This window comes from Ornithorhynchus anatinus, chromosome 12, assembly GCF_004115215.2.
Source record: "Ornithorhynchus anatinus isolate Pmale09 chromosome 12, mOrnAna1.pri.v4, whole genome shotgun sequence".
NCBI classification, from domain to species: Eukaryota; Metazoa; Chordata; class Mammalia; order Monotremata; family Ornithorhynchidae; genus Ornithorhynchus; species Ornithorhynchus anatinus.
Window position 1 is genome coordinate 36,478,309 of NC_041739.1, and position 25,103 is coordinate 36,503,411.

General features: G+C 44.7%; 1 protein-coding gene and 1 non-coding gene across 4 annotated transcripts in view; one reads left to right on the forward strand and one right to left on the reverse strand.

Annotated features, from left to right (window-relative positions):
• Window positions 1–2,139: 2,139 nt before the first annotated feature.
• On the forward strand, window positions 2,140–2,277 carry LOC114815692. The gene has a single exon (XR_003763495.1). It is a non-coding gene; the product is annotated as a small nucleolar RNA SNORA7 (small nucleolar RNA).
• Window positions 2,278–4,199: 1,922 nt separating this feature from the next.
• Window positions 4,200–25,103, reverse strand: part of EGF (epidermal growth factor) — a 95,264-nt gene continuing 74,360 nt past the window's right edge. The window contains exons 20-24 of one of the 3 annotated variants that reach the window (XM_029077039.2): window positions 22,446–22,587; window positions 16,531–16,695; window positions 11,549–11,654; window positions 6,580–6,685; window positions 4,200–4,549 (exon numbers count right to left, since the gene is read on the reverse strand). In XM_029077039.2, coding sequence (XP_028932872.1) covers window positions 4,362–4,549; window positions 6,580–6,685; window positions 11,549–11,654; window positions 16,531–16,695; window positions 22,446–22,587 — 707 coding nt within the window. In that variant the 3' untranslated portion in view covers window positions 4,200–4,361. Of the gene's footprint in view, window positions 4,550–6,579; window positions 6,686–11,548; window positions 11,655–16,530; window positions 16,696–22,445; window positions 22,588–22,903; window positions 23,059–25,103 lie in introns of those variants that run through there. The other 2 variants (XM_029077041.2, XR_003763409.2) reach the window with 2 other exon arrangements.

The following is a 25,103-nucleotide window of genomic DNA, read 5'->3' on the forward strand; positions in this document are numbered from 1 at the left end:
GTTGGAGACTATTTTGCCAGGAGAGCAGGGGCCATCAATGGAGAGGGAGCCTGTGATGGTCACCCAAGCCAGACCTGACATGTTACAGAGGCCCCAGCCTGAGGTTCAAAATAGTGTCTCCCCTAACCCATATGGTCTCAGTTCATTCTGGAACTGTCATCGACTCTAATCCAAAAAGCACAGTCAAAATCACAAATTTCAAGAGGCAGATGGGTCAGCTAGTCAATGCTTGCTGGATGCCGGGGTCCTTCCAGCTGGATGCGAGCAGTCTGTGAACTTTGCTGTATCTTTTCTCAAGGATGCTAAACCCTTCTGTTCTCACCTCTCTACCCTGCCAGCACACTTCACTCCTCTAATGCTAACCTTTTCACTGTGTCTTGATTCACTCATTCATTCATATTTACTGAGCGCTTACTGTGTGCAGAGCACTGTACTAAGTGCTTGGGAAAGTACAACTTAACAATAAACAGTTCTTGCCCACAACGAGCTCACAGTCTAGAGTCGGGGAGACAGACTTCAGTATAAGTAAATAAATGACCTCACCCATCTCACTGTGGACCCCTAGCTCGTGTCCTGCCTCTGACCTGGAATGCCCTTCTTCCTCAAATCCAACTAACTACTCTCCCTGACTTAAAAGCCTTCTTGAAGGTACATCTCCAAGAGACCTTCCCAGACTAAGCCCCCTTTTCTTCTTCTCCCATTCCCTTCTGAGTCATCCTGACTTTCCCCCTTTGTTCTTTCCCACTCTCAGCCCCATAGCACTTTTGTACACACCTGTAATTAATTTATTTGTATTGATATCTGTCTCCCCTCCTCTAGACTGTAAGCTCATTGTGGGCAAGGAATGTGTCTGTTTATTGTTGCATCATACACTCCCAAGCAGTGCTCTGCACACAGTAAGCTCTGAATAAATGCAATTGAATGAACGAATGAATGAACCCTCACCTTCCCTTCCCCAAACTTCCCTCCCCGACGCAACATCCTGCCGCCTAAACATGGGCCACTTGCTTGGGCGGGGAACACGTCTGCTTATTCTTTTGTCCTGCAAGAGCGAAGAACAGTTCTCTGCACATAGTAAGTGCTCAATAAATACCACCGATTGATTGTTTGCCAGTCACACGCCAGGACTTTCTCCAGAAACAGAGCTAGAGTGAGAAGAATTCTGTTAGAGGATGGCGAGTAACTGGGGGAGGAAAGTTTCCTCTATGAGGCTGTGTTAGAGAGGGGGTTTGGTTGGGGATGGGGTTTTAATAATGGCAGCAACTAATATGGCTGGGAGCCTCACTGCGAAATTTCTTTTGGGGGGAGGGGGTGGCCTAGACTTCAGTCCCATGAGCCACTGCCTTAATCGAGCCACCAGGACTACCCATTCCTTGCCACAGAAACTCCTGACCATTGGCTTTCAGATACTTAATTAACTCTTCCCCCCTCACGTATCCAGTCTCTTCTCCCACTACATCCCAGCTCACTAATGCCAGTCTTTTCAAAATCACTTCCTCCTGCACGGAACATCTCTCCCTTCATATTTGCCAGACCACTGTTCTCCCCATTTTCATAGCCCTTCTGAAATCACTTTGCTTAGGAAGCCATCTTGATTAATTTCTCTTCCTCCCAGATTTTAACCCTACAAAACCCACTACAGAACTTTGTACCCATTACACAACTGCACACCCACAACCATTTGTAGTTGTGTACGTATCAACATTCATCTCCCGTTACCTCATCTACACATTCATTTCTCCTTTCTCCTCCTATTTGTAAACTACCTCAGTATCTGTCTTAACGTCTCCCTGGTTAGACTGTAAACTCCTCAAGGGTGGGGATCTTGTCTAATAACATACTCTCCTAAGTGCTTCTTACAGTGTTCTACACCTTGTAGATGCTTAATAAATGCTATTGACTAATGGGGTAAATATCTCAGGATCACTTTGTTCCTCTTTCCTCCTTCTACCCCATTTCTACACCCATTTCGGTGTAATATGTGAAATTCTTGCCGATGCAATTTTTTGAATGCTATTTGCTAAACATTTACTATATGCTAATCAGTTTGATTCCTTTAGACTGAAATGAATAGAGGGGAGGCAAGAACAATTATTAGGTAATTTCAGTCTTGGAAGAAAAATACTGGTACCTTATTCTCCCCTCTCAGGATAGCACCTGGAGAGTTTCCAGTCCTCTACCTGTCTTGACTATGGGAGGGAGAGTCAAGCAGAGGCCTACCCATTCCATTCCTAGCTTGGTCAGTGGCTAGCGAGTGGAAGGCAATCTGCTCCAAGTCGAAACGCCCCCGTGCTGGGCACCACCAGGCATGGGAGAGAGTCGAGGGCAGGGACTCAAGATGACTGAGCGGAAGGAAGCAATGGCAAACCACTTCCGGATTTTTTCCAGGAAAACTCTATGGATCCACTATCGGAACGATTGCAGATGGAGGTGTCCATGGTGTCGCTATGGGTAGGAGACAACTCGTCAGCATAAGACTTTAGTCCAAATTACTAAGTAGATCAGTGAGCTTGGTCCTATATTCTATATATCGGCCCTGATAATCTGCAGTATGTCTAGTACTTCTTGGTCCTGGGGTCCGTTCCTGCTTCCTAGCCCTGGCCCATGAAGGCATTTCAGTCAGTCAAGATTATTTTAGTGCCAGCAGCACTTATTGCAACAGCGTTGGATTTCCCTGTTGAGGATAACCGGGACATTTTTATAGCAAATCTTTCCCAATGGAGGCCCAGAGGCACAAAATTTCAGGTGCAATAAATCAGAAAGCCAATCAGGGTTAAGGTGGAGAGGAGGGGAGTTTAGGTGAAGGGGAGGAGGAATCTGGAACCACTACTTCTGAGTAATTCATGTTATTGAAACAGTAACCTTGGCAATTCGCCACAAGTCAACTCCAGCACCTAATGGACTTCTTAACTTCTTGTACAATAGAGCATTTTATTATGTGGTTTGTTTATTTACACATTAAATAATTAGAAGTAATCTGTTGACACTGGTGGTAAAACTCAATCTTGCTATGAGTTTACAATCCCACACTTCACATTTGTAAAAGCAAACAAGCATTCTGAAAAAAAAACATTCAATCTTTCCTAAAAATTGAATGGAATAGAGAGTTGGCAGAGAAGGAAGGAAGTGGAATTTTGTTCAAGTGGAATGTCGAGGCCAGAATAGTAGGCTTGTTAATCTGCTAAATTTTTATCCTGCCATTAAAAAGCAAACAAATGACTTTATCTCACAGAAATGACTGGCCACCTGAGGTTCAAAATAGTGTCTCCCCTAACCCATATGGTCTCAGTTCATTCTGGAACTGTCATCGACTCTAATCCAAAAAGCACAGTCAAAATCACAAATTTCAAGAGGCAGATGGGTCAGCTAGGGAAAGTTCTGTGGGTCTCTCAAGCACAAAGTTATCCATTTCCTACATGCACCCCTACTTTTTTTTAATGATTTTTGCTAAGTGCTGATTATGTGCCAGGGACCGTACTAAGCGCTGGGGTATATTCAAGATAATCAGGTTGGACATTGCCCCAGTCCTACATGAGGCTCACGGTCTTAATCCCCATTTTACAGATGAGGCAACTGAGTTCCAGAGAAGTTAAGTGACTTGCTCAGGGTCACACAGCAGACAAGTGGAGGAGCTGGGATTCGAATCCAGGTCCTTGGACTGCCAGACCCATGATCTTTCCAGTAGACCATGCTGCTTCCTAGGCACCCTTACATCTGACCCTCTGGGCTATTTCAAGCAGCAGCAGCAGCCAGGGTGGAGGTCAGATCAGGGTCAAGGCAGTCACGGGAGTGGCAAGCAGCTTCCTCCATGCCTGAACGTTAACCAGCTCCATGCCCGATGCTCTAGGCAATGTTTAATGAGCAGAAGGGTTGTTCTACTTTTTCTCCCTGACAGCAAAAAGAAATGACTTTATCACTAGCTTTAAGACTGCTTAGTTTGACTCTATAATGGGACTCTTTTCTGAACCTTCTCATTATATGTGAGAAAAGTGAGTTCTGGCTCCACTAATAGAGAAGATAGTAAAAAATTGCTCAAACGTTAGTTTCTAAGAGTCACTAACTGTGCCGAGCTGTCCTTGGGCATCTTATCAGCCAAGTTTTAAAGGAAGTGAGATTGTCTTAAATATGAACAGCATAATAGCACACTTGCTTCCAGCACAGGATACCACAACTCTCTGGAGAAAAGATGAACAGAGGTGTGAAAGAACAAGCCAAGACCTTTATTTTTCCTTCACTCTTCCAGATGAAATGCTTCTTGGGTTGTAAAGAATTCTTGCTTTTTTTTTTTTTCCTTTTTGCCCGGTTTGGACATCAGTTCCCCTCTGCGTGTATCCTATTTGATTCAGAGGCTCCAGAGCAGTCTAAAGGTTGCCAAGAAAATGAGCATCCCTGCCCAGCCAGGAGCTAGGGCTGTCTCTCGAAGGAATCTCCTCTGTTCCTCTCTGAATTGGGTCTTTGTCATCGGGCAGCCGGTTCCCGGAGCCTCGCTCTTTTCCTGGGTCTTCTACCTTCTGGGTTTCTCTGTCACCTGTTTCCAGCAGCACAGACTCTGTAAAATGGGTAAAAACCATTACTCAGAGCTCTCTGTGGCCATTCGGTTTCGGTAGTGGGACAACCAAGCCAGGGTGTGTAAGGAGACAGGCAGGAATGAGAGAAGTGATAGACCATTCCTCTCATTGTCTTGAAAACCCTACTAAAATCACATTTCTTCTCCTACTCATCTCCTTCCTATTGTTCTTGCTGTGGCATCTAAGCATTTGAGTCCATACTCACTAAGTCGTTAGGCAGTCACCCACCCCACCTACAATAGAAATAATGATCATGATCAAACGTTGTTGAGTCGTTTCCAGTTCAGAGCGACCCCACGGACACATCTTCTCCAGTACGTCCTATCTTCAGTAGTCATTCTGACATATGCATCCGTGGAATTTTCTTGGTAAAAAATACAGAAGTGGTTTACCATTGCTTTCTTCCATGTGGTTTTACTTGGGTCTCTCACAGTCTGCATGTGGTGGGAAGGTAGAGAGGAGGAAGTGATGAATGTGGGAGTGGGGCATTGTGGACTCCCTGCCATTTCAGCTCCTTCAATGTCTCAAGGCTATGCTCTTCATAACATTAATGGTATTTGTTAAGAGCTTAATATGTTCCAAACACTGTACTAAGAGCTGGGGTAGGTAGGAGATCATCAGGTCCCAATTAGGGCTCACATTTTAAATAGGAGGGTGAACAGGTATTGAATCCCCATTTTGGCAGATGAGGGAACTGAGGCCCAGAGAAGTGAAATGACTGGCCCAAGGTCGCCGAGCAGACGGGTGGTGGAGCCAGCATTAGAACCCAGTTCTTCTGACTCTCAGGTCCGAGCTCTATCCACTAGATACTGCTGCTTTCCAGCAGAAGGGCTAGTGCAGCTGAACCAGCTGCTGTCCCTGGAACCCAACACTCACACACACACACACAAACCCACAACTGTACACTCCACTAGGGGCATTCAGTCAGTCAATTGTATTTATTGAACTGTTACTGTGTGTATAGAGCACTGAACTAAGCACCCGAGAGAGTACAAAATAACAATATAACACAATCCCTGCCCACGACAATCTTACAGCTCAGAGCATTCTCTCCCAGTGCTTAGTAATAATTATGGTATATGTGAAGTGCTTACTATGTGCCAAGCACATCGGGTCGGACACAGCCTCTGTTCCACAGGGGTTCACAGTCTCAATCTCCATTTTACAAGTGAGGTAACTGAGGCCCAGAGAAGTGAAATGACTTTCCCAAGGTCATACAGCAGATAAGTGGTGGAGCCGGAATTAGAACCCATGACCCTTTGACTTCCAGGCACGCACTCTATCCACTAAGATCTGCTGCACTTAATAAATGTTTAATAAATTCTAGTCCTACTAAAACAACAGTACCCTTGAAGCAACACGGACTAGTGGATAGAGCATGGGCCCGGGAGTCAGAAGGACCTGAGTTCTAATTCCGACTCTGCCTCTGGTCGGCTGTGTGACTTTGGGCAAGTCATTTCACTTCACTGGGTCTCAGTTACCTAATCTGTAAAATGGGGATTAAGACTATGAGGTCAGCATGGGACACAAACTACACACAACCTGATTAGATTTATCTCTCACAGAGCTTAGAATAGTGTTTGACACATAGTAAGCACTTAACAATTACCGTCATTATTAATATTATTAGAACTAAAGAAAAAAGGGACAGGTAAAGTTCAGCAGATGGCAAGTTTCCACAGCAGAAAATGGACTGCTTTGCTGCTGTTTCCGTGGGACAGACCCAAGGAGTGGGGAGCCCTGTATCCCATTTTACTCCTACACTGGCCCTCTCATCAGGGTACCGTCCTCTTAACACTCATCTGATCTGGGAATGTGGTGTTCCTGTTTAACATTCCCCAGCCCAATCCAAATGGGCGGGGAATCCAGCCCCAAATTCCTGCCCTAAAATCCCATAAAGCCATTCTGAGGCATCGAGGCTGAATTGGATGATAATTGCCCATGGTGTACTCTACCCGGTTATTATGGGAGAGAATATTTTCTTCCTAGAAAAAAAGAAAATTCTACTTACCGGGTTCAGGAGAAAATGGAGGCCGAACAGATGCTGTTTGACAGTCTTGGAGGGCGCCAGCTCCAGGTGAGTCCCTTTGATCTTTCCGTTCCATTACCACAACATCCTGAAGGAAAAAGCAACACGGGGCCCAAAGCACAATCTTTGAGCTCTCTCGGAAACAGTAAGCCACCACCCGCAAATGTTATTCCTGACAAAGTTGCCCTCCCGGTTCCTCAAGGACAGAAAGGGTCACATTCCCTGAGGAGACTTTGGCTAAAGCAGAGCCTGGCTAATGGCCGATAACTTTGCGCTGATCGGTTAACTGAGCAAGGAACCGGGAGCTTCTTCTCCTGGTGAGTCTCAGGGCCCAGTCTCAGAAGACCTATTTATGCCCTCTCTCTAATCCTGCCCCTGAAACATGTTCAGCTAGACTGCTGGCCAGCGGGACCACTCTATGTGCTGGTCACCTAGCCAGCCTACATTCGGCCAAGAAGTGTCAGGTATCATGGGAGCCTTTTCCTCCCAAATCTCAGGGTGGGAACTCCCAGGGGCATCAGGTCTTTGCTCCGTGGCTTTGGGCAAGTCGCTTCACTTCTCTGTGCCTCAGTTAACTCATCTAGACTCTACAGTATAAGCTCAATGTGCCTGTTTATTGCTATATCATACTCTCCCAAGCCTTTAGTACAGTGCTCTGCATACACTGAGCCCTCAATAAATACAACTGAATGAGTGAATCATCTGTACAATGGCAGGGGGGAGGGGGATGAGAGGGGGCGTCCCAGCTTTCAGAACACTTCAAAGAATATATTTTCTTCAGCTTTCATGGGCACTTTATCAGTTTCTCCTGTCCAAGGTATCAGACAGCCAAACTGCAGCACCCTGTCCTAAGCTCATCTGGTCACCTCTAAGGCAACATGTCTGTTCTTTCTTATCCAGATCCCAAAGCAGCTAATCTGAAGCCAATTTACTTCATGAGAGCAGATGGCAACTCCACTTGTCTCCCTAGTAGAGTTCAGCACAAACTTTTTTTTTGGTATTTGTTAAGCCCTTATTATGTACCAGGCACTGTATTAAGCACTGGGGTAGTTACGAGGTTGTCAGATTGGACACTCCCTGTCCTGCATGGGATTTACAGTCTTAATCCCCATTTTATAGATGAGGTGACCGAAGCAAAGAGAAGTGAAGTGACTTGCTCTTTCGCCCACATCCTGCCTCTGACCTGGAGCACCCTTCCTCCTCATAGAATCATTATGGTATTTGTTAAGTGCTTGCTATATGCCAGGAAATATCTGACAGACAGTTACTCTCCCCACCTTCAAAGCACATTTCTTCCAAGAGGCCTTCCCTGACTAAACTCCTCTTTCCTCTTCTCCCTCTCCCTTCTGCATCACCCTGACTCGCTCCCTTTATTCACCCCCAGTCCCAGCCCCACAACACTATGTACATATCTGTAATCTATTTATTTATATTAATGTCTGACTCTCCCTCTAGACTGTAAGCTCAGTGTGGGCAGGAAATGTGTCTGCTTTCTGATGTACTGTCCTTTCCCAAGCGCATAGTACAGTGCTTTGTACGCAGTAAGCGCTCCATAATTACAATTGACTGACTGGTGGAGCTGGAATTAGAACCCGGATCCTTCTGACTTCCAGACCCAGTTCAGCGCTTGGCCCTGACAGGAGTGGAAGACGGGTAAAACCAGATTTGTTTTTGCTGCCTCTCTTCCTGGTTTAGGTGCCCGACTCTTTCCCTGCCTGCCTCCCACCCCAGAAGGACTCTTGACAGTAGTTGGTGCCAACTAGAAGAGCCCTTGCTGGTAAGGCCCAAGAAAAGCAGCCTAGAGACCTCTTCTACAGCAGTACAAGCCAACAAAAAGTTGTTCTCCGTTCCAACGCGGGCTTCCCATTTCCCAAACACCAGATTCTAAGCAAACTGCTCTCCCTTCTTATGTATGACTAAATATCAACGAAGTTGAAAACCATCAAATAGCCAAAAGAACAAAGCAAAAACAGTGCCTCAACTGGACCAGTGGTTAATTCCTACCCTTTTCTTGTGCTTAGTATCAATCAGTCAGTGGTATTTATCGAGTGCTTATTGTGTGCTTACTGGGAGAGTACAATATAACAGAGTAGGTAGACACAATCCCTGCCCAAAACAAGCTTACAGTCTGGAGGAGGAGAGGGGGAGACGGACACTAACATAAAAAAACAAATTAATTCATTCGACCATATTTATTGAGCACTTACTGCGTGCATAACACTGTACTAAGCACTTGGGAGAGTGCAATGCAACAATAAACAGGCGCATTCCCTTCCCACAGTGAACTTTGAGTACAGTCCTCTCCACTGAGTAAGCACCTAATAATTGTGGCATTTAAGTGCTTACTATATACCAAGCACTTTACTAAGCGCTAGAGTAGACATAAAATAATCAGGTCCCATATGAAGCTCACAGAGTAACTGGGAGGGAGAACAAGTATTGAAATCCCATTTTACAGACGAGGGAATTGAGGCATAGAGAAGTGAAGTGACTTGTCCAAGGTCATCTAGCAGATAAGTGGCGGAGCCAGGATTCGAATTCATGTCCTCTAATTCCCAGGCCCATGCTCTTTCCATTAGACAACACTGCTCCCACACAGCTTAATAAATGCTTTGACGCTACTTTAGCCCTGCAAAATCTCTGTGATCTTTCTTGCTGATTGAATTGCCGGTTCGAGTCCTCAAGGTACCCTGTCACCCATCCACGATCAAAACCCAAAGTGCTACATGCAAACTCAGTGTTATTTTCATTATAACTTTCGAAGCCACATGTCAGCAACTAATGAGTTCATTCCCCCGAGAACTTCCACACTGAGTATAATGAGCAAAACTAGAAGGCATAACTGGGCCAGAAATTCAAACTAGAGTTTGGGAAACTGCTGAAATATCCTGAGATGCTACAATAGAAAAAACACAATCTTGACGTGCCTAGAAGGGGACCATTTGAGAGAAAAAGTATTTCTTTCTCTCCCCATCCCACGTGCTTGCTTTGTCCAAGATTCTGTAGGGTGTGATGTGTGGCATTTTCCTGCCCACAGCTGGATGATTGGAAGCAGCACGGCTCAGTGGAAAGAGCATGGGCTGGGGAGTCAGAGGTCATGGGTTCAAATCCCAGCTCAGCCGCTTGTCACTTTGGGCAAGTCACTTAACTTCTCTGTGCCCCAGTTACCTCATCTGTAAAATGGGGATCAAGACTGTGAGCCCCACGTGGGACAACCTGATCACTTTGTATCTACCCCAGTGCTTAGAACAGCGCTTTGCCCATAGTAAGCGCTTAACAAATGCCATCATCATTATTATTATTAATAATACTACAACCCAGCCTGCATACTTTGCCCCTTTAACACCAAAGTACTACCTGTACCTCCGTCTCATCTATCTCTCTATTGACCTCTTGCCCACGTTCTCCTTTGGACCTGGAACTCCCTTCATATCTGACAGTCCACCACTCTCCCCAACTTCAAAACCCACCTAAAATCACATCTTCCCCAAAATACCTTCCCAGAATAAGCCTTTTATTTCCCTTACACCCTCCCTTCTGCGTTGACTATGCATTTGGCGTCTACCCCCCTTAATCACTTTGGCATTCACTCCAGCTCCCCTATTCTTATATACCTATTTTTATACTCTACTATTACCCCTTTCCCTAATATATTTTAATGCACATCTCCCCTCATTGACTGTTAATTTCTGTATACTTTCCCAATTGCATAGCACAATGCTCTGTACACAGTAAGCACACTAATTCCACTGATTGACTGACAATCCACAGAATGCTTACTGGAAGTCAGAGGGTGTTATATAAGTCACATGGAGGAAATCATAGACTTCCCTTCCTCTCCATCCAAACTGCTAGGATGCAGATCTTATTTTCTGAAAAGCAGTGTGGCGTAGTGGAAAGACCCCAGGCTTGGGAGTCAGGGGTCATGGGTTCTAATCCCGACCCCACCAGTGATCAACTGTGTAACTCTGGGCAAGTCACTTAACTTCTCTGTGCCTCAGTTACCTCACCTGTGAAATGGGAATTAAGACTGTGAGCCCCATGTGGGACAACCTTGTATCTACCCCAGCACTCAGAACAACGCTCGGCACATAGTAAGCGCTTAACAAATGCCATTATTATTATTATTATCATCAGCCTCCTCACTGACCTTCCTGCCTCGCCCTTCTCCAGTCAATACTCCTTGTCTGAATCAATTTTCCGAATAAATGTTCAATCCATATTTTCTCACTCCTCAAACTTAACATGTAGGAAACAGAACTCCTCATCTTCCCACCCAAACCCTGTCCTCCTAACCTTCAAGCTCATCTAACTCTCTTTATTGTTCTACTGTACTCTGCCAAATGCTTAGTACAGTGCTCTGCACACAGTAAGTGCTCAATAAATACAATTGAATAGATGAATGAGTGAATCTCACCACCGACCCTTTGTCCACATCCTCCCCTAGGTCTGGAATTCACTCCCCTCTCATATCCAACAGATCACCACTCTTCCCACCTTCAAAGATCTACTAAAATCCCACTTCCTCCAAGAGGCCTTCCCTGACTAGACTTGATTTCTCCTAATCACCCTCCCTTCTACGTTGCTTATGCACCTGAATCTGTGCCCCTTAAGAACTTGATATTCACCCCAGCCCCACAGCACTAAAGTAATATTTCTATTCTCTCCTATTCACCCATTAGATTTTCTTTTTATGTGTCATTGATTTATAATGAAGTGTCTCAGCTGGGCTGCCCCAAGCTAACAATATGCCTAGCTATTGGCCACTACACAGACAGCTGCTAACTTGAGAAAGATGAGATGAAATCTGTTGGTCAAGAACAAGGCGATTCCAACAGTTATTAAATATAGTCAAGATGTGAATTACAGAATAATCTTAAAGTGGACCCTAAGGGTCTCTTGATGTTTCTTACATCGCTACCGGCTCCATATAGAGTGAAAATAGAGTTACCCCAGGCGTGTGGCTGGAAGGTGCCATCGTGTCTTTAGTCGCTCTGTTGCTGTTGCTCCCACCAACAGTCTCGTCATAAGGATTCTTCACAGAAAGCTTCTGAGTTCTAAGGTCAAACCAAACAACAAGAATGTAAGGCCTTTGGAAGAGAGGACTTCGTTCTGCCTTTCATTCGAGGGAAATGTAGCATGGCCTAGTGGACAGAACATGGGCCCTGTAGTCAGAGGACTTGGGGTCTAGTCTCAGCTCTGCCAATCGCTTGCTATGTGACCTTGCCCAAGTCCCTTGACTTCTCTGTGCCTCAGTTTCCTCAACTGTAAAATGAGGATTCGATACCCTTCTCCCTCTCCCTCCTACTTAGACTGTGAGCCCCCCCGGGTACCTGTAGCTACCCAGTGCTTGGAACAGTGTTTGACACATAGTAAGCACTTAAAAATTCCATTAAAAAACAGCCATGGAGTGATTTTTGAGCAAATGCAGTGTAGGTTCTGGCTGCAAAATCAGAATGACATGAAAGAATAGAGAGGAAATAAAATAAAAATACCATCTTGGGTAATTCACTATCTCTAAATATTTCTTGGATTATATTTGATTATTGCTCAAGGCTTTCTTTTGAGGTAGGAAGCAACACTATCTGCTAAAGCCTTGAGCAGTAATCCCATGAAGTGTAATCACTGTATCACAAAGCTGGAAGGAGCCTCAAGGGACTTAGCAGTCTCTTCAACACGAAGTAGTAAACGCCTTCAGGCATTTACTAATTACTAGCATTGTAATAGATGCCTCTGCCCCAAGAGGAAAAGTCTGGCACTGAGTGACAGATGTTCAAGGCTAAACTGACTCAGTAAATCAAAGGCAAAATCTTGGAATGAGGAATCACGGACTTGGATTCCTCTTTCCCAGTCCCAAGTCCAGGGCCCCGCTAATGTTGCCTTTAACAAGAATGTGTTTCCAGGCTCTCTCAAATAATTTAGCTAGTTAAGCATATCGGCCCTTTTAAGGAGAAATGGGAGTGACTGGTTAATACAAAGACAGCCAAAGCACTATTGTGAAGTAGTAAGGAGTGAGTTAAACTTCTGGAAAGAATGGAAGTGTTGAAGCATTAAGGAATCTTGCTTTGTGGAATATTACAATGAGCTCAGAGATCTTATGGGATTATTTTGGAATACATAGCACCAGATACAGATTTTGAGCTCTCTTCCTGAAGATGATCAAATTCTCTCGAACACTCACATTTCCTCAGGGAGATGGTTCCATTCATGCACATCATTTCCTGGAGAAGGACATTTTCATGCAACTACAGTTTTTAAACAGGAAGCGAGAGAAGAGGTAGGAAAGAGGGTGAAGAAAGATGCCCACCCAAACCCTTTCCCAACAAATGCGTTTGACAAGTAAACTGGATGAATGATGGAAGTCGACAAACAATTTCAAGCCCGATAATCGATGTGCTCTCCTGGTCAATGTGTGTGTTGGAGGCTTTCATTCATTCATTCATTCAATAGTATTTATTGAGCGCTTACTATGTGCAGAGCACTGTGCTAAGCGCTTGGGATGAACAAGTCGGCAACAGATAGAGACGGTCCCTGCCGTTTGACGGGCTTACGGTCTAATCGGGGGAGATGGACAGACAAGAACGATGGCGATGAATAGAGTCAAGGGGAAGAACATCTCGTAAAAACAATGGCGACTAAATAGAATCGAGGCGATGTACAATTCATTAACAAAATAAATAGGGTAACGGAAATATATACAGTTGAGCGGACGAGTACGGTGCCGTGGGGATGGGAAGGGAGAGGTGGAGGAGCAGAGGGAAAAGGGGAAAAAGAGGGTTTAGCTGTGGAGAGGTAAAGGGGGGGTGGCAGAGGGAGTAGAGGGAGAAGAGGAGCTCAGTCTGGGAAGGCCTCTTGGAGGAGGTGAGTTTTAAGTAGGGTTTTGAAGTGAGCAATTTTTAAAAGGTAAAATCCAACTTTAGGCCATTGCAGGGGATTAATTACATATTCACAGTCCCTTCCCCCGCATCTCCACACACCCCTCTGATGGGTGGGAGCAAAGTATGAAGTCTAAGCGCTTACCCTCTCCCCACCCCCTTGCCACCAAATTGCTAGCTGGTGGACAGTTGCCCCCATTTACAGCCTTAGGGGATGCCCTGGGGAAGTTTCTGCCTAAGTTAAATGGGGATTTGGGGAATCAGCCACTTCAATTCAATCTAGTTAGAGCAGTAATAGCTGTAGTACAAATCCAGTCAAGCATGTAATTGAAAATTTGCTGTTAAGGTCCACAGACACAAATCCATTAGGTAAAGAAGAACTGGAAATCAGATCCAAATGACAATTTTTAAATCCTGGATGCATTTCATCATAACAAGAAGAAATGGAATAGAAGTGCACCTTCTGAGTTTTCACCAATATAAATATTTTAGCCTTTGGAACCATGGCAAAGCAATTCTGGAGATATATATATCTATCTTTATGAAATATTAAATATATATATATTTATTATGTACAGAGAGAGAGAGAAGGGAAGCTGAAGAAACCTTTATTTATATATTAATACCATCTGCACCAATCATTTGATTTGGCCTTTGAATTCCAAGTCAAGAAAATAGACAACCTACAATGAGCTTTAAATCTTTGAATTCTGAAACAATTGACAGAATGTGAAGGGTGTGGCTGCAATGTAACAAACAAGAAACACATCAGATTAATTTCTATAGCACAGTGTGGCTAATAGGCTTGAGTTTCTCTTTCATTTTTCTATACTCAAACCCAAAATCAGTTTCTTTTTGGATCATCTCTGTTCTAGAATGGGTAACTCGGGCATACTCAAAATACCCAAGGGCCCATTAGACTAGAGAGCAGGTGCTTCTTGAGTAATCAATATAAATGTCTAAATTCTGCCTTGGAATTCATCTCTCAGGTCAGGGAGGAAACTGAGGTGTTCATGTCAGTTGTCCCTACCTTTATGGATAGTTTTTGGCCCAGATTCCTTGCTGGGATTCAGTAGAATTTTCAGGAAAGCTGTCTTAATCTAAGGTTTCTAGTCAGGCAAGCTAAACTCTGTTCCTCCTGATGCTTGGAAATCACTGCCTACTCTCCATTTCTAGTTGTGATCCTGTGCTGAAATGAGAAATCGGTGGCCCATCAGGCTATCTTGGGAAGAACAAACCATAGATAGATCTGCCTTCCCCAGTAATGAACTCCTTCTGGAGAAGAAAAATAGGCAAATCTGTGTAGATGCTCCAGAGTCCTGGAAAGGAAGGAATCATAACAAATCAAACTATATAATGCTATAAAACTCTGGCACTTAAAACCTTGCCAAAAAAATTGTACGAAGTTAAGGTGTTTGGATAAAATACCAAACTTGAGTATGAAGCGTGACAGAAAGGGGGGGTCTAAGCAGCGTGGCTCAGTGGAAAGAGCCCAGGCTTGGGAGCAGAGGTCATGGGTTCGAATCCCGACTCTGCCCCTTGTCAGTTGTATGACTGTGGGCAAGTCACTTCACTTTTCTGTGTCTCAGTTCCCTCATCTGTTAAATGGGGGTGAAGACTGAGAGCCTCACGTGAGACAACCTCATTCCCCTGTATCTACCCCAGCGCTTAGAACAGTGGTCTGCACATAGTAAGCGCTCACAAATACCAACATTGTTATTATATTTTAGCACACTTCAAAGATAAAGCGGGTTTAAAGCTGAGAAAAGAGAGAGAGAGAGTGTGTGCACACACAGGTGAAATTTAAATAATTATACTTTCCAGAACTCAAGGTTTGAGGAGTTGGGCCTCACAGAAAGTCAGGCCAATAGTCCAACATGAGGGATGAGGAAAAGTTCCAGAAATGGAAAGAGGCAGAGAGAAACAGTGAGTGGGAGAAAATAAAAAGACACAAACACACGGATGATAGGCCTCTCCCCACACTCAAGTTTCCCAGAAACATTCACCCAGATGATTAGGTTGACCAGTCCAGTTTTATCCTGAACAGTCGAGTTTTAGGCTGCCTGGTGTAGATTCAGCACCAGCTCTTTTATAACTGGTCTTTTAAATTTAAATGCCCCAAGTTGCCTCTGCCAAGGACCCCACCACCACATCCCACATTCTGGAAGCAGTGGCCACATTCAGCAGGAACTGGGAGGGGAATGCAGTGGCTATGTGTGTAGGTGGTGGGGGGTGGAGGGGATGGGAAATCAGGATATCTTAGCTAAACCCTGTATGCTTCAGTCAATTTGGACGGAATCAGGCGGACTTCCACAAAACGGCATCCATGTGATGCCATTATTGTCTCACTCTGCATCTTGGCATAACATTAGTGGTGTCATGTGAGCCTCAACTCTGACTTTTGTGTGTGTGGGCATTGGTCACCTTAGAGATGACCTGGGCAACCTGTGTTGGACTCCCCCATTGTCCTAATCTGCAGTCAGAAAGTCATGGGTTTTAAACTCAGCTCCGCCACTTGTCTGTTGTGTGACCTTGGGCAAGTCACTTTGCTTCTCTGGGCCTCAGTTCTCTCATCTGTATAATGGGGATTGAGACTGCGAGCCCCATGTAGGACAGGGACTACGTCCAACCCAATATGCTTGAATCCACCCTTAGAACAGTGCCTGGCACATAGTAAGTGCTTAACAAAGTGCTTAACAAAGGCCATCGTTATTATGAGGGAGTCCACTCTCACCATCTTGATTTCTCTGGACTCGGCTGACTCTTTGTCAAGGGGCAAAACAGGAGGCCAGAATTTGTTCCAGGCCTAAGTAACTGGGGACGCCCTATATATATTAAATAATAATTACGGGATTTGTTAAGTGCTTACTATGTGCCAGGCACTTCAGTAAACGTTGGAAAGAGATAGTCACTCACATAGGGATGAGCTCTAAAGTCCAAATGTCCATCTCTTTCCACCCCAAACTAAAAGGTGTAAGAGGAGGGCGTTCAACCTTCCCAGGGCCCACGGTTTTGCAAAACGATTGCCCAGTTTTGGCTGAGCAGAGGAAAGCTTCACCTGTAAATGTGAACCGCCAGCGATCCGAGGAGAAGAAGTAAGATGGGGACGACCAAGCAGACGACCACAGCGATGTTCTGCTGCTTTAGCTGCCTCATGTGCCGCAAATCCCACCATTCCAAGTCAATGAACTGGCAACGCTCTCCCATGAAGCCCAGCTGACAGCTTGCACAGAGACACACAAAACCACCGTCAGCAACCACCGGTCAGGATGCTTGAAAGGCAACGGCCATGGACCACACCTCCATCACGCATTTCTTTACCAGTGCTTGGTACAGAACAGTGCTTGGCACATAATAATAATAATAATTTTGGTATTTATTAAGTGCTTACTATGTGCCAAGCACTGTTCTAAGCACTGGGGTAGATACAGGATAATCAGGTTGTCCCGCGTGGGGCTCATACTTTTAATCCTCATTTTCCAGATGAGGTAACTGAGGCACAGAGAAGTGAAGTGACTTGCCCAAGGTCACACAGCAAACACGCGGTGGAGCCGGGATTAGAACCCACGTCCTCTGACTCCCAAGCCCGTTCTCTTTTCACTAAGCCGCGCTGCTGCTCTTCCAAACACCACCAAAAACCCCCAAAATCTAGCAGCCTGGCTTAGGGGAAAGGGAGTCAGATGGACCTGGGCTCTAATCCCCACTCTGTCACTTGCCTGCTGTGTGTCCTTGGGCAAGTTACTTCACTTCATTTTGCCTCAATCTCCTCATTTGTACAACGGGGATTCAATGCCTATTCTTCCTTTTTATTTGGAGTGCTTGTGGGACAGAGACTGTGTCTGACCTAATTATCTTGTATCTACCCCAGCTCTTAGTACAGCGTTTGGCACATAGTAAGTGCTTAACCAATACCGCAATTATTATTATCATCATTATTACTGCTATAATTAGTATCGTTCTGAGACTCGTCTTGTCTTACGCTGTCGAGTCGTCTCCGACCCGTAGCGTGTCCATGGATGCATCTCTTCCAGAACGCTACGCCTCCAACTGCAATCATTCTGGTAGTGTAGCCATAGAGTTTTCCTTGTAAAAATGCAGAAATGGTTTACCATCGCCTCCATCCATGCCATAAACTTGAGTCTCCGCCCTCGACTATCCCCGTGCCACTGCTGCTCAGCACAGGTGAGTTTTGACTTGGAGCAGATTACCTTCCACTCTCTAGCCATTGACCAAACTAAGAATGCAATGAGTAAACCTCTACTTGACTTTCCCTCCCCTAGTTGAGACTGGTAGAGTACCGGAACTCTCCAGGTGTGACTCTGAGCGGGGTTTGCGACTAGTAAGTGTTTAATAAATATGATTACTACGTGGAATTTTCTCAGCTAAAACATCCAACCCATTTTCTCCATCCCGGGCCCCACCTTTCTCCAAACCCAGTTTTCTGAAGGTGTTATGAAAAGAGAGCACGAGCTAGGTGAGAACTCAGTGATTGGAGGGAAATATAAAATAAGTGTCTCTTTTCACAGGTTGTCCCTGGGATTGATTAGGGATTCGTTGCATTTTCCTGGTAAAACATTATAAAGCATTACTTTTAGAAGTTAATTTCTGGTAGGTTAAAATCTTAAGCACCATCTATATAAACCCAAAACATCGAACTCTGAGAAAAAATGTGTTTTTTTAAATAAAAAATTTTTAATGGTATCTGTTAAGCACTTACTATGTGACCGGCACATATTAAGCGCTAGGGGTAGATGTGAGTTAATCTAAAATAATCAGGTTGGGCACAGTCCACGTCCCATGTGAGGCTCCCAATCTTAATCTCTATTTTAAAGATGCGGTAACCGAGGCATGGAAAAGTGAAGTGACTTGCCCAAAGTCACCCAGCAGGCAAGGGGCAGAGCCGGAATTGCAACCCGCATCCTCTGACTCCCAGATCCGTACTCTTTCCACTAGGTCACGTTGCTTCTTGATTAGAAAATCTAATTTGCTTGATTTGAATGAGCACCAGGTAAGAGGTAAAATTGGAGGGTGGAATCAGGAAATCTGAATTTTAGGCCCAGCCTTACCACCAGTCTGCTGTGGGACTTTGGCAAATCACTTCATCCATCTGGGCTTCAGTTTCCTCGCTTGTAATACCGAGATAGTGGCGTCCACCTTTTACTACCTCACGGGGATGTGGTGAGGATAAAAATGAAATGATTTATGCTAAAGCACTTTTCGTTGTGGGCAGGGAATGTGTCTGTTATAGTGTTGTGTGGTACTCTCCCGAGCACTTAATACAGTACTCTACATACAGTAAGCGCTCAATAAGTACAATTGATTGATTGATTATACAAATACAAGTTACTGTGACAATGATAGTTGAAAAGGAGGGCTTCGCGGATTACTCTTCAGTGCTTGCTTGCTGTCTCTAGGTAAAAGTGTTCTGTGTTCTGAACTGCTCATTTATGATTTTTTTTGCATTTTTTCGGCTGAAAAATTGGTGTTTTATTCATCGACTTGTGCTCTTAAGGTACGTGAGTCAAGGGTGCCATCTACTGGGTAATGCTCTCTGGAGACAGATGAAACAAAGGAATCCTCAGTCGTACAACTATGACCATTAGCAACGGATCAATTTAGCTATAATGCTGGGTGACCTTGGGCAAGTCACTTCACTTCTCTGGGCCTCAGTTGCCTCTTATGTCACATGGGGATTAAGACTGTGAGCCCCACGTGGGATAGGCACTGTGCCTAACCTGATTACCCAGTAAATGCTTTGGTGCATAGTAAGCACTTAACAAATATCACAAAAAGAAAAATATATCTTTTTTCTAATTGATACGAGGAGCAACATGACCTAGTGGAAACAGCATGGGCCTGGGAGTCAGAGGACCTGGGTTTTTATTCTGGCTCTGCCGCTTGTCTCCTGTGGGACCTTGGGCGAGTCTATCAACTTCTCTGTGCTTTGGTTACCTCAACTATAAAATGGGGATTAAATCTGTGAGCCCTATGTGGACAGCGACTGTATGCAACCCAATTGTCTCCTATCTACACCAGCAGCGTGGTTCAGTGGAAAGAGCACGGACCTGGGAGTCAGAGGTCATGGGTTCTAATCCCGGCTCCGCTGCTTGTCATTTTTGTGACTTTGGGCAAGTCACTTCACTTCTCTGTGCCTCAGTTACCTCATCTGTAAAATCGGGATTAAGACTCTAAGCCCCATGTTGGACAACCTGATCACCTTGTAACCCTCCCCCCCCCCCCCCCGCAGCACTTAGAACAGTGTTCTGCACATAGTAAACGCTTAACAAATGCCATCATTATTATTATTACCTGGCCCAGAGTAAGTGCTTAACAAGCCCACAGTAATAATAGTAATTATCATTACTATTATACCATAGGATAGAAGAGGATAAAAATTGTGCACAGTGAACTCTCATGTGGAGTAGAATTCCCATTACAGGGACTGACAGTAACGGTAGAAATATCGTATGTCTTTAGAACACCTCTTCACCAGCAAGAAAACCATTTCACAGTTCTTGAAAGAGTCCTGTTACAGAGGACCTGGATTTTCATTTTAGCTGTCTGGGGTGATTATGTAAGGATTATTTTAAAGAAGCATGTCATTGGAGCTCAGGTAAAGCCACCTCAAGTTTAGACCTTCATGGCAACACATACCCTAGGCCTCTCTGAAGGCAGAGAGTGAACTAAAAGCTAAATTTTGCCCAGAGCTAGATTGTGTTCATCAGTAAAGACACAGAGAGACAGGTTTTCCTAGGTGAGTGCAATGGGTGTGCCAGTCTTCCCACACCAAGCTCTCATGCTCCCACTTGCCTTTTTTCTGAATTGCAACACATTCTGTAGGGCCAGCTGGAGGTTACCCTGGCTACACCCATTCGGGGGGAAAAAACCCAACATTTGCCTCTGCACTGAAAACGTGGCTTAGTGGATAGAGCACGGGACTGGGGAGTCAGAAGGACCTAGGTTCTAATCCCTATTCTGCCACACGTCTGCTGGTGTGACCTTAGGCAAGTCATTCACTTCTCTGGGCCGCAGTTATCTCATCTGTAAAATGGGGATTCAGAGCTTAAGTCTCATATGGGACAGAGACTGTAGCCAACCTGATTAACTTGCATCTACTTCAGTGCTTAGAACAGTGCTTGGCTCCTAGTAAGCACTTAACAAATTCTATTATTATTATCATTATTTGAATCTGCCCTTTTCAAAGAAAAAAAATCCCAAATGAAACAGCAGCCATTTGGAAGTGAAGACCAGAGGACCTAACACTGATTTGGATACATCGTGTTATAAAGCCCCTCATCCATGCTTTGCCTGGTTCCTCTTGATGGCATTTGGTAGGGAATCTGTCTTTTTTTGGTTCTGTTGTACTCTCCCAGGCTCTTAGTACAGTGCTCTGCACACAGTGAGTGCTCAATAAATATGAGTGAATGAATGAATTTCATGGGAAACAGAATTCCTCTATGGTTCCCGTCAGGTACGGGCCTGTGGCCATAGAATTCTTACAGGGGACACAGTGATCATCCCCCTAGCACTCCCGCTGTCCCTTGTCTTGTCTTACGCTGTCGAGTCGTCTCCGACCCATAGCGACGCCACAGACACGTCTCCTCCAGAAAGCCCCACCTCCATCCGCAATCGTTCTGGTAACGGATCCCTGGAGTTTTCTTGGTAAAAATATGGAAGCGGTTTACCGTTGCCGCCTTCCACACAGTAAACTTGAGTCTCCGCCCTCGACTCTCTCCTGTGCCGCTGCTGCCCAGCACAGGGGAGTTTTGACTTGTAGCAGACTGCCTTCCACTCCCTAGCCACTGCCCAAGCTAGGAATGGAGTGGGTAGGCCTCTGCTTGTCTCTCCCTCCCATAGTCGAGATTGGTAGAGGACTGGAAACTCTCCAGGTTCACTGTCCCTATGGAGGTGATTTTCCTCCGAAGCTACTGTGGCTCAGCTTAGGGAGAAGAAGAACAAAGTGGTAACGCCCTAGGACATTAAACAGGTCCCCTTCCCACCTCACCCTGCAGAGCACACTTTCTGCTCCATCCCTGTCCCATGAGTGTTGGAACCAGGATGAGCTTTTTGCTGGGAAAATGGAGACTGTACCAAGTACTTCCCTAGCCATAAGGATGAATGTATAAGGGAACAATCAGATGCTGTTCTTGCAAGTGCCTTTTGAGATCTGGGACCTTTGAGCAGCCTGTTGTGGTCAGGGAATGTTTCTGTTTGTTGTTGTATTGTACTCTCCAAAGAGCTTAGTACAGTACTCTGCACAGAATAAGCGCTCAGTGCGTCTGAATGAACGAACCACTAGCCAAGCTCTAGCGTGGGGAGAGAGGTGAAAGAGAAGATATGAAGAGAAACTGATGGACGATGGCAAGGAGAAGTAAAAAAGACAACTCTGCTTCCTGCCAAATGGACAGGGAACAAGGAGGCAATCCTCACCCATTCAATCAATCAATCAATCAGTTGTATTTCCTGAGTACTTTATGATATGTAGAGGAGTGTATTAAGCGCTTGGGAGAGTACAGTAAAATAGAGTTGGTAGACACATTCCCTACCCATAAGGAACTTACACCTAATTCTAGTTCCAGAAATAATTATTTCACAGAGATGAAACAATAATACTAATAATTAATATTAATAATTATTTGCTAGGCACTGTTCTAAGCACTAGGGTATTTACAAGCTAATCGGTTTGGACACAGTCCACGTCCCACATGGCACTCACAGTCTTAATCCCTATTTTACAGATGAGCTAACTGAGGCATAGAGAAGTTAAATGATTTGCCCAAGGTCACACAGCAGACAAGTGGGGGAGACCCAGGACCTTCCTACCCCCAGGTCTATGCTCTATCCACTAGGCCACATGGCTACTTACACATACCTAAGCACGTGTGGTTTCTTTCCAAACTAACGCAGAGGACACCGCATCAGTGAATTTCAGGGCAGCCTGAGAGACAGTGAATAACAACGGATTATACTTACTTGCATGCAAAGTTTCCTATCTTTAAAACATAAACACAGCTTCCACCGTTGAGGCAGTATGAGTCATAGGATGGTGGGCAATCTCCGAAATCATCGCGGAAAGAAGAGGTCACATCATCACTTGTGCTAAGTATAGTCGATTCTGCAAGAAATGTTTTTAAAATGCAGGCACTTCTTTAGTTGATAGAGCTGTCTCTATTTAAGAGGTTTCTAGATAGGGAACATTTTAATAAATATGGGTGAGGGCCCAACTTCAAAGTAATAGCTTGAGGCTTCTAAGGGTGAGTAAAAAACAAACAAAAAAACAGTATAATTCAGTCTTCCCCTCACCATTCACATTAACCACCTGTTTGCACATTCTCTCTCCTGTTTTGCCTGTAGATCCTGGCAGACATGCAAGAGGAAAATGCCATTTCAAGAGATTTTTAAACTGAAAATCCCAAAGACCTCGCTGTTACCTGACTTGAGTTTCATGGACCTCGTGTTGAAAGTAAATCTATTCATTAATAACATCCAAGAGATAGTGTCTGATGAGTGATGACTGCTAACTTCTATTTTTGTTTGAATTAATAATACCCCAAAATTTCTTTGGCCTTGTCGGTGATATTTTTCCCTAGAAGCAAAAAGATGACCCAAGGCAAGTTTAGAAGATGGAAAACTGTGTTGACCTCATTCCTGGACAACATCCTGACCTGCCATAATTACTTAGGAAGACTCTTCCTCTTCCCATTTTCAAACTCCTTCCCACCCCTCCCCAGATGCACAAATATTGGATTTTCAGGGAAGAGGTCTTCAGGGTAGTAGAAGTGGCTTGGGACAGTAAAAACTGACCACCCCTTGACTCAAGGACCTAGTAAAGAAGGTGACTCACAATCCCCCTGCAATCTAAATTCTCCTTTGCCAGGTCTTTGATCTTTCCTGCACAAGTCTCGGCGAGGAGGCTGTGATATCAAAACAGCAACTGCTCTGACAGTAACGATATGTTCCAGGGGAATCCTGAGGGATTCGATCCTTTCTATGAACTTGTTCTTTTTAAAAGGAAAAGCATTACTGTCTATAATAGAGAGGATGATGCCAATTTTAAATGACTACTGGGACACGCCAGCAACTTTTCATCACCCTTAAGAAGAGCAGATTATGGGAGACGGAGATATGTTAAACACAGACACATAATGGAGCAAATTCAGAGCTTTCATTCCAAGAAATGTTGTCACCTTCCGTAGCTGAGAATCTCCACGTCGAACAGAAATTCCTTACCATTGGCTTTAACACATTCAATCTGCTTTCACCCTTCTACCTTACCTAACTGATCTACCCCAGTCCAACCCAAGCACTTTGCTCGTCTAACACCAACCCTCTCTCCGTACCTCGATTTCATCTGTCTTGATGCTTCTTTGCCCAAAACTCTCTCTGTCCTGAAACTCCCTCCCCTTTCATGTCTGACAGGCTGCTTCTCTCCCCATTTTCAAAACCCTTCTAAAATCGCCTCTCCTCCACGAGACCTTCCTCCACTAAGGCCTCGCTTCTCTGTTTTAATCCTCCCTTCTCACCTATAAGCTCAACCTCCAGACTATAATGATGATTGATGATGATGATGATTATGGTATTTGTTAAGCACTTACTATGTGCCAGGCACTGCTCTAAGTGCTTGGAGAGATCCCACGTGGGGGTCTTAATCTCCATTTTACAGATGAGGTAACTGAGGCCCAGAGAAGTTAAGTGACTTGCCCAAAGTCACACAGCTGACGAGGGAAGGAGCCGGGACTAGAACCCATCAACTCTGACTCCCGAGCCCGGGCTCTTTCCACTAAGCCACGCTGCTTCTGCAAGCTCACTGTGGGCAGGAAATGTGTCAGTTTACTGTTATACTCTCAAGATCTTAGTACAGTGCTCTGCAAACAGTAATCCCTCAATAAATATGATGGAATGAATGAATGTCTGTTACCCTTAAGCACTTTGCTATTCAGTCACTCCCACAGTACTTACATATATATCCACCTGTATTGTATTTTAATGTCGGTCTTCCCTTCTAGCGTGTAAGCTCCTTGTGAGAGTGGGTCTATTCCTACTTTTTTGTATTGTACTTTCCCAAGTGTTGTGCATATTGAAAGTGTTCTCTAAATACCACTGATTGATTGGGGCCAGGAGAAGGGAAAGCAATAATAATAATAATAATAATAAATGTGGTATTTGTTAAGTGCTATGTGACAAACATGGGGGTAGCTAGAAGATTGGACACAATCCCTGTCCCACATGGAGCTCACAGTCTTATTCCCCATTTTACAGATGAAATAACTGAGGCCCAGAGAAATTAAGTCACTTGCCCAAGGTCACACAGAAGACATGGTGGAGCTGAGATTAGAACGTACATCCCCTGACTTCCAGGCCTTTGCTCTTTCCACTAGGCCATGCTGCTTCTAATAATTTAAGTGGGGAAGAGGGAACTGCGTATAAAACTTGGAATGAGATCCTGAGATTGTTTTGGGACCTCAAACTCCAGACATGGTTCTTTATAAGAAGAGGCATGAGAAAATGGGGGGAAGGGGGGCGAGGGAGAGGAGGGGAAGGGTCCAGATGTGCCCTTTAGCATCCTACTGGAGGGGCTGGCAAAAACCCCTGTATGGAAGGCACAAGAGGATAAGATCCAGAGGAACAGAG